This window comes from Verticillium alfalfae, genomic scaffold (genome assembly GCF_000150825.1).
Source record: "Verticillium alfalfae VaMs.102 supercont1.8 genomic scaffold, whole genome shotgun sequence".
NCBI classification, from domain to species: Eukaryota; Fungi; Ascomycota; class Sordariomycetes; order Glomerellales; family Plectosphaerellaceae; genus Verticillium; species Verticillium alfalfae.
In genome coordinates, this window is record NW_003315031.1 from 1,115,957 (window position 1) to 1,124,782 (window position 8,826).

At 58.2% G+C, this 8,826-nt stretch overlaps 3 protein-coding genes across 3 annotated transcripts; 2 read left to right on the top strand and 1 right to left on the bottom strand.

Annotated features, from left to right (window-relative positions):
- Positions 1-1,210: 1,210 nt before the first annotated feature.
- On the top strand, positions 1,211-2,698 carry VDBG_06760 (conserved hypothetical protein; the record flags this gene model as incomplete). Its single annotated transcript, XM_003003152.1, has 5 exons — positions 1,211-1,288; positions 1,421-1,657; positions 1,806-1,832; positions 1,959-2,498; positions 2,558-2,698. 5 exons carry the CDS (start codon positions 1,211-1,213, stop codon positions 2,696-2,698), a joined length of 1,023 nt encoding a protein of 340 aa, XP_003003198.1.
- A 361-nt stretch (positions 2,699-3,059) lies between these two features.
- VDBG_06761 (conserved hypothetical protein) lies at positions 3,060-4,005 on the bottom strand (the record flags this gene model as incomplete). The annotated part of the gene is made up of 2 exons (XM_003003153.1): positions 3,060-3,722; positions 3,853-4,005. The coding sequence occupies 2 exons, from the start codon at positions 4,003-4,005 to the stop codon at positions 3,060-3,062; spliced, it is 816 nt and encodes a 271-aa protein (XP_003003199.1).
- Positions 4,006-4,638: 633 nt separating this feature from the next.
- VDBG_06762 (heat shock protein HSP98) lies at positions 4,639-7,537 on the top strand (the record flags this gene model as incomplete). Its single annotated transcript, XM_003003154.1, has 1 exon — positions 4,639-7,537. The coding sequence occupies one exon, from the start codon at positions 4,639-4,641 to the stop codon at positions 7,402-7,404; it is 2,766 nt and encodes a 921-aa protein (XP_003003200.1).
- Positions 7,538-8,826: the final 1,289 nt, after the last annotated feature.

An 8,826-nucleotide genomic window follows, 5' to 3' on the forward strand; every position in this document is an offset into this window, starting at 1 on the left:
ACCAGCCAAGCCTATATCGACGGAGGATTATCTCTCACCCGCGGCAAGAACCAGACTTTATCATGGTCTTTGGAGAGCTACGGCATGCCCCGTTTAGAGTGGCATATTCCCCTCTTACCCCTCTGCTTGGCCATGGATTTTCTTGCCTGCGGCATCTCAGCCGATTGCCAACCGCACGAAAACAAGTCCGCATTGAAGATCCATCCGCAGGCTTAGGTGTACCCCCACCCACCGCGGGACCTTACCGGGTCGCCTGAGAAATACAGAGACAACTCCCGACACGTGGAGGCAGCGTCAAGTACGGGCAGAGCGAAGAAGGTACGTCTGGTGGAGGTATCGCGCGCGCCAGTGGACAGAGTTTGAGCAGTTCTGGAGGGAGTCAACGGGAGGAAAAAGCGGTTCTGGGCCCCAAAGGGCCCCTCGGCGGAGACGCTAGTGTCTCCGGTGCGGAAGCCGCAATTGGCCCCGGTCCAAGAAACTTGGTGATTATGACGTCTAAACCGCATGTATCACGGGCGCCGGCGGAGATGGGTAAGTCACTCCCTTGGCTGGATCGGTACCTGGCGCTGGTCTCTCTCTGGTCGTGGGGCCTGTAAGTCGTCCAAATTCCTCAGCCTCGGCCGCTCGCTTTTCTGGGTACGGTCGACTCGACGCCCTCGACGCTCAATTTTTCACGCCATGGTTGAGTTCCGAGATACCTCCGCCATCGGTACCTCGACGTACTGTACCTACGTTACCCTCGTTGAGTTCTTTCTGCGCCCCCCCCCCGCTCAAGCGTGGGTAGAGGGTGTGGCAGGTGGGTGAGAGCTTGTTGGAAAGAGGGGCAACAGCCCAGTTGCAGAGCTTCTGAGAGCTCGATTGGACGGCGGGAGGCGAGTTTGGATGTCAGACTTGGGGGAGCTTTGCAACCAACGTTGGATGCGCGCCAGAGCTGGCAACCGGATGAAGGCCTTTATATATGGTGTCCTCCCATCTCGTCCTCTCGAGAATGCAGCCGTGTCATCCCCTCATCTCGAGATTCCGCCATCGCTTGCACATCCCATCGAGACATTGCGCCATCGCTCATTGTCCTATCACACAACTGAGCAGCCCCATTGCCCACCACAAGAACCCACGACAACCTCTCGTTTGTCAAGCACGTCATCACAAACGTCGCGACAACTGGAGCAGCCCTCCGTTAGCACGCCCTCCATCCTTGCTATCAGCCAAGATGACTGTCATCTCGACCTCCAAGAAGCCTATCTTCTGCGCGACCCATCCTCGGGCATGCTCAACCGCCTTTGAGAGGGTACGTTTTCTGAAAACCCTGGATCATGTAGCTAGGGGGAGGGGGAGGCGACTGAAGAGATTCTTCCCCAAACTCCAATGACCCAGTTTTATTTCCCTACCATCGTGTCTCTGATGCTGATTGAAATTTCAGGTTTTCATGACCCGCAGGGATGTGCTGAGCTGCGTTCATGAGCCTTTTGGCGATGCGTTCTACTACGGGCCTGAACGCCTCGGTGTCCGTTATGCCGACGACGCTGACGCCAGGGAGTCGTCTGGCTTTGCCAACACAACGTATGCCGATGTCCTACAGACCATTGAGGAGTCTAGCGAGGGTGTAGGTTTTCCCATTTCTTCCAATCGTCTCATGATGGGTATCGGCGGCTTCGTGGTGTGGTGCATGCAACCCCGCGATTTGGTCGCAAAGTCGTGAAAGCTTCAATTGGCTTCATGCATGACGCCCGCAATTGCTGGCGACAACCTTGTGAAGAGCTTCGCGCAACCAAACCTCGGCTTGTCAATTCACATGCGACATGAAGTTGAAGCTGCGAAATGCCAATTCGTTCGTGAGCCTTCTTGCAAAGCTTCTCTGCGGCTTGCGCCCCCGAAGCTCTTGGCCATGCCTGTCACCCACATTTTCATCCCCGGTCGCATTTCTCACGAAAGGCCAATGCAGACTAACAAGATCACAGGGCGCGAAGCGTATCTTCATCAAGGATATCATTCACTACCTCTTCCCCCCCTCTGGCGCCCCCGCTTCCATCGCACCCTCTCTGGGCGGCGAGAAGTCCACAGAGCCTAACAACCCTACCGTCATCCCCGTCGATATCCTCCGCAAGTTCCAATTCACCTTCCTCATCCGTCATCCTCGCCGCTCCATTCCCTCCTACTTCCGCTGTACTGTGCCACCTCTGGACAAGGTGACGGGTTTCTACAACTTCGATCCGGCTGAGGCAGGCTACGACGAGGTGCGCCGCTTCTTCGACTTCCTCTTGAAGGAGGGACTCATCGACCGCTCCAACCTGACCGTTGTCGATGCCGATGACCTCCTCGACGACCCCGAGGGCATCCTGCGCGCGTATTGCAAGCGGGTTGGCCTCGACTTCCACGACGGCATGTTGAACTGGAGCGACGACGACACTGCCTTCGCCCAGGACAAGTTTGCCAAGTGGGTCGGCTTCCACGACGATGCCCTGTCGAGCTGCAACCTGAGGGCTCGCGACCCCAAGCATGTAAGTCCAGACCTTCCCTGAGGCATGACAAAGTGGACGCATCAAACTGACTCCCACAGAAGAAGGTTTTTACTCGTGAGTCTGAGGATCGCGAGTGGAACGAGAAGTACGGCGAGAAGGGGGCCAAGTTGATTCGCCAGACGGTGGAGGATAATTTGGCTGATTACGAGTACCTGAAGAAGTTTGCCTTGTCGGTGTAATGACTTCGAGGGTGTGCAGCGATATCTGGTCTGTTTTTTTTTGTCTTCTCCGCAGGTTATATGTTTATCATTTATCACGGGTTGGTTTTGGGATTTGGCACGACATTTTGATTATGGCGACCGTCAACGACGAGATCTCGCATATACAGATCAACATCCAAAGGCAGTCATGTCAGACTGCCACGCATATATACACAGAGGCAAAGGCCATGAATGAATGAACATGTTCAAATATTTCGTACAATAGTCTACAACAGGCTGGGTGGTGCTGTGGTGAACAACCGCCGTGTGGTAATACAAACCCCCGAAGGACGCTCGCAAGACGCATCGACACATGAGCCGGTCTGCTTGCTATGTGCTCTCATTTGCTCTCATGTGCTCCCATCTGCTCTGCCCCTTCCTTCTCACGCCTCTTTCGCGACAGGCGTCGTCGTGTCGACGACCTGCTCAACCTCAGCCGCCTCGGCGCCCTGTAACGCCTTGGCGTCCTCAAACAGCTCGTGCTTGACGTTGGCGCTCCACGCGCTCGCAAAGTTCTTGTCCTGCTGGTCCCTCCAGAAGACCGTCGCCTCGAGCAGCTGCCTGTCCGCGCTGCTCTCCTTCGGCGCGTCCGTCGACCAGCGCTTGCCCCGGAGTTCGCCGCCGGCCCTCGACGAGCGTCCGCTCGGCGGCGCTCACCCACAGTCTTGCTGCCGCGGCCACCACCCGCGAGCACGGCCGCCATGTCGGCAATGGCGTTCTCGCGCTGCTCGTGAATGGCGAAGCCACGCTCTTTGCGCGTGCGTGTCGACCGCACGAGCCGGCCTGTCGCCGCGTCCTCCTTGGTCCGGTACAGCTTCTCGTCGCCCCACTCGAGCTCGTGGCGCCGCCGGTATTCGCGCAGCTTCTGAAAGGCCGACTGGCCTGCCGTGCCGGCGCCCGCGGGAAACTGGATGAGGGCCATGGGCCGCCAGAGGTCCTTGCGGAGCTTGGCCGGGGTTGACTTTTTCGCGATAAAGGGGAGTTGCTTGAGAGCGTGGTTGGACTGCGTTGTCTGCACGTTAGCATTCCTGGCCCTTTGGGAGTCCTTCTCGCGTTGGGGTAAGTGGAAGACGCACGTCGAGCTGAGGCGTGTGCGAGTAGATGATCTGATGGGAGGTCAGGTGGTGCCAGACCCAGATCTGCTCGCCGTGACCGGGGGCGAAGTTGGAGAGTTCGGGCTTGGCCGTCCTGCGTCGCGACCAGGTGTGGCCGTTTCGTACTGTCGCCCGCGGGATGCCCGCGCTCAGGGAGAGCTGGGCGAAGCGGAAGATTGGCGTCGAATTCATGGTTGCGCGTGTGCGGGATGGGGCCACCGTGGATCGTGAAAGGCAGTCAGTCCCCTGATCTAGCACAATTGGCGTTTGGCTGCGCGAACAGGAAAAATCCCAGAGCTCCAGCGCCGGGGGCGCGTGCATTGAAACTGTGGCTGGAGAGTCATGTGATTTTGTGAACGAGCCACAGGCCTGGCCCCTTCAGCTCTGCGGTGCTCAAGGCTCCGATTAGCTCAGCATGACGATCAGCTTCACCCCGCGGTCCCTGGTTGGCCGAACCACCCAGTAGCTTCGGGCCGCTTCTAGTGACGTCGAGGCCTTTCCAGTGCGCTCCCCCGTCGCTGCCCTACGACAACTGGCAGTTGCTGGAAACATCAGGCTACATCTGGCTTGGCCCACTTCCAACTTGGTCGAGTGGTCCGAATTCCGCCTGACTGCTGCATAAAAGCACTCGACCTCGAGGACTCTCTTACGCTTTCTCCTTCAAGAAACAAAGTAATCCAACTAATGATACCCCTTCTATGAGTAGAAGACTCACCACTACTGAGCTTCGAAGCGACGCACATTCCGCATACTCACGACTACAAACGTACAAACCACACACACACACACCTTCGCTACATACACACATCACATACCCACGACAAGATGAATTCCCGCATGGAGTTCACCGACCGGGCCGAGAAGGCTGTCCAGGATGCCATGGCCCTTGCTGAACAGTATGCCCACTCCCAGCTACTACCAGTTCACCTGGCGGTGTCTCTTCTCGACCCCCCCGCAGACCAGAGCAAAGATCAACAGAATGGACCTGCGCCTTCGGCGTCCATGTTCAGGCAGGTCGTCGAGAGGGCACACGGCGACCCTCAACTCTTTGACCGCGCGTTGAAGAAGTCACTCGTCCGATTGCCCAGCCAGGACCCCCCTCCCGACCAGGTCTCCGTGGCTCCCGGTTTCCACGCCGTCCTTCGCAAGGCCCAGGAGCTGCAGAAGGTACAGAGAGACAGCTTCATCGCCATCGACCACCTCATCACCGCACTCGCCGAGGACCACAACATCCAGACCGCCCTCCGCGAGGCAAACATCCCCAAGCCGAAACTGGTGCAGGACGCCGTTCAACAGATTCGAGGCACCAAGAGGGTGGACAACAAGAACGCAGACACGGAGGAAGAACACGAGAACCTCGCCAAGTTCACCATCGACATGACGGCCATGGCCCGCGACAGCAACATGGACCCCGTCATTGGTCGAGAGGAGGAGATCCGCCGTGTCGTCCGCATCTTGTCCCGGAGAACCAAGAACAACCCCGTGCTCATCGGCGAACCCGGTGTCGGCAAGACGACCGTCATTGAAGGCCTCGCCCAGCGCATTGTCAACCGCGACGTTCCTGACAACCTGAAGCACTGCAAGCTGCTGTCGCTCGACGTGGGTGCCCTGGTGGCCGGCAGCAAATACCGCGGAGAGTTCGAGGAGAGGATGAAGGGCGTCTTGAAGGAGATTGAGGACTCCAAGGAGATGATCGTCCTCTTCGTTGACGAAATTCACTTGCTCATGGGCGCAGGATCGTCCGGCGAGGGTGGCATGGATGCCGCCAACCTTCTGAAGCCCATGCTGGCCCGTGGCCAGCTGCACTGCATTGGTGCTACCACACTCGCCGAATATAGGAAATATGTCGAGAAGGACGCTGCCTTTGAGCGACGTTTCCAGCAGGTCCTCGTCAAGGAACCCACCATTGCCGAGACCATCTCCATCCTTCGAGGTCTCAAGGAGCGGTACGACCGCCATCACCGCGTCACCATTCTCGACAGCGCTCTTGTAGCCGCCGCCAACCTCGCTGGCCGCTATCTCACATCTCGACGGCTGCCTGATTCGGCCATCGATTTGGTTGATGAGGCGTCCGCCGCCGTTCGTGTGGCGCGTGAGTCGCAGCCCGAGATTATCGATTCGCTGGAGCGCAAGCTTCGCCAGATCATGATTGAGATCGCGGCCCTCGAGAAGGAAAAGGACGAGGCATCCCAGACTCGCCTGGCTCAGGCGAAGAAGGATGCCAGAAACGTCGAGGAGGAGCTGGAGCCTCTCCGGCAAAAGTACCTCAGCGAGATCAAGCGCGGCGAGGAAATCCACATGGCCAAGTCCAAGCTCGACGAGCTCCAGAAGCGTCTGGAGAACGCGGCCAACGACGGCGACCACGCCAAGGCCGCCGACATCAAGTACGGCGCCATCCCCGAACAGCTCGCTGTGATCAAGGAGCTCGAGGCGAAGAAGGCCGCAGCCGACGCCGCCTTGAGCGCCACTGGCCAAGACACTGGCTCGATGGTTACGGACATCGTGTCTGTCGACCACATCAACGAAATCGTCGCGCGATGGACGGGCATTCCCGTCACGCGCCTCAAGACTACAGAAAAGGACAAGCTGCTCCACATGGAGAAGGTCCTCGGCAAGATCGTTGTTGGCCAGAAGGAGGCCGTCAAGTCCGTCTCCAACGCCATCCGACTCCAGCGGTCTGGTCTCGCCAACCCCAACCAGCCGCCAAGCTTCCTGTTCTGCGGTCCTTCGGGCACTGGTAAGACGCTGCTCACCAAGGCGCTTGCCGAGTTCCTGTTCGACGACCCCAAGTCTATGATCCGGTTCGACATGTCTGAATACCAAGAGCGACACGCCCTGAGCCGAATGATTGGCGCGCCACCAGGATACGTTGGTCACGATGCCGGAGGACAGCTGACAGAAGCTCTCCGCCGCAAGCCCTTCTCGATTCTGCTGTTCGACGAGGTCGAGAAGGCCGCCAAGGAGGTCCTGACGGTCCTGCTCCAGCTTATGGACGACGGCCGCATCACCGACGGACAAGGCCGTGTTGTCGACGCCAAGAACTGCATTGTCGTCATGACCTCCAACTTGGGTGCCGAGTACCTCACACAATCCACGTCCCCCGACGGCCGGGTCGACGCGGTGACGCGCGAGAAGGTCATGAACGCGCTTCGCGGCTGGTTCCTCCCCGAGTTCCTCAACCGCATCAACTCGACCGTCATCTTCAACCGTCTCACGCGCCGCGAGATCCGCAACATTGTCGACATTCGCATCGGCGAGATCCAGAAGCGTCTGGCCGACAACGACCGCAAGGTCTTCATCGACGTGTCGGAGGAGGCCAAGGACTACCTCGGCGCCGCGGGCTACTCGCCCGCGTACGGCGCGCGACCACTATCGCGCCTCATCGAGAAGGAGGTGCTCAACCGCCTCGCGATCCTCATCCTGCGGGGCCAGATCCGCGACGGCGAGAACGCGAGGGTCGAGCTGATCAACGACAAGATTGTCGTGCTGCCGAACCACCAGGACAGCGAGCTTCCATCGGAGGAGGATGACGAAGACATGGAGGATGCCATCGAGGAGGTCGTCAGGGACGACGAGGACCTTTACAACTAAGCGACTCGAGACGTGCGCGAGGAGAGAAACGTGGCCTCCGCTTTCTTTTCTTCTGATGAGTTATGAGGCGTTTGGAATTTCAAAAAGGCGTTGGGAACAGCATTCATGTAGATATATATGATGAAACGTCAGTACAGACAGACAAGGGCATAGAACTAGTTCAACCCGCTCCCTGAAACAGTGAACCATTCTCGCTTTCCAACAGTGTACACGCCAACACGCCAACGTAGCTAGGTAGTCAGAAGGGTCTAGACTACCATGCGCTGTCTCCCCGAGACAGAGTCTGGACCAGCGCCGACGCTCGACGACAATGCAGAGAGACCGGCACCGAGAAGGGGGTCTGCTAGTGGACAATACATGCAATGGAAGTGTTTATTTCTGCGCCTGGAGACCAAGAAACTTCCCCCTACCAAACTCTACAGTCGCATCGGCTCGTCTCGTCTGCCGCATTGCTGAGGTATCTTTGTCGACACACACAACGCATCATGGATGCGGTGAGTGCCATGATGGCGAGATGGGACCAAGAGGTTACCTACCCAATCCTCGGACATGGGCATTTTTTTTTTGGCTTTAGGGAACAGACATGAAAGTTCAAGGTGCGGTCGTGTTACATGTACAGTACAGACAAATAAAGCATTGACCCCCTCCCGCCCCCTTGAATATCGACGTGGATGTTGCTGATAAGACCAAAGTCGGAACACGGGCACCCCGAAAGAGAAAGATCCGAGGGCCAAAAACAGCATCGCCAGGGAGGCTGCGCCTCAGCATATCATCTGCCATGACCTCGCGATACCAGGGCCCTCCCCCAGCGTCAGTGCCATATGGATCGGATGTGCAGTGAACTGAGCGTGGGGAGGGGGGTTCAGGGCCAGAAGTGGGGATAGATGGGTGGGTGGCAGGGTGGAGCGCCAGAGGGGGTCGCCACGCAAAAACACGCCTATGTACAGCGATGTTTCAGGTTTTTTTTGGGGGGGGGGGGGGGGACAAAAGTCTTGTCTAAGGCCGTGGGGGGGAAAGGAGGGGAGACGGGCTGCTGTGCGATGCGGGGCGCTCGGTTCTCGGCTCCTGCCTCCGTTCAACCTCAGCCACAGCTCCGTCCAAGTCGCTGGCCAAAGGGTTTTGTGCACGTCACGTATGCCCGTCTATGCAAACGGTTTTGGAGACGGCATAGACTCACCACTTCGGTTAATTGCGTAAATACGGTGGCTGCCTACGTCGACAGTGAGCCTCACAGTGGTCCTCACAGGCCAAGTCACATCGCAGCACCCGCCGCTCCAATGCTGTCCCCGAACCGTGGATCTGAAATGATCTCCTACGAAATCACGAGAGCCGGGATCCTTGCCATGCTGCTCTCTCTCTCTCTTCCCTTCCCTTCTCTTGCGACCCCCCACTGACCGGTGTTGCCGCGTCGCGTTCACGGGG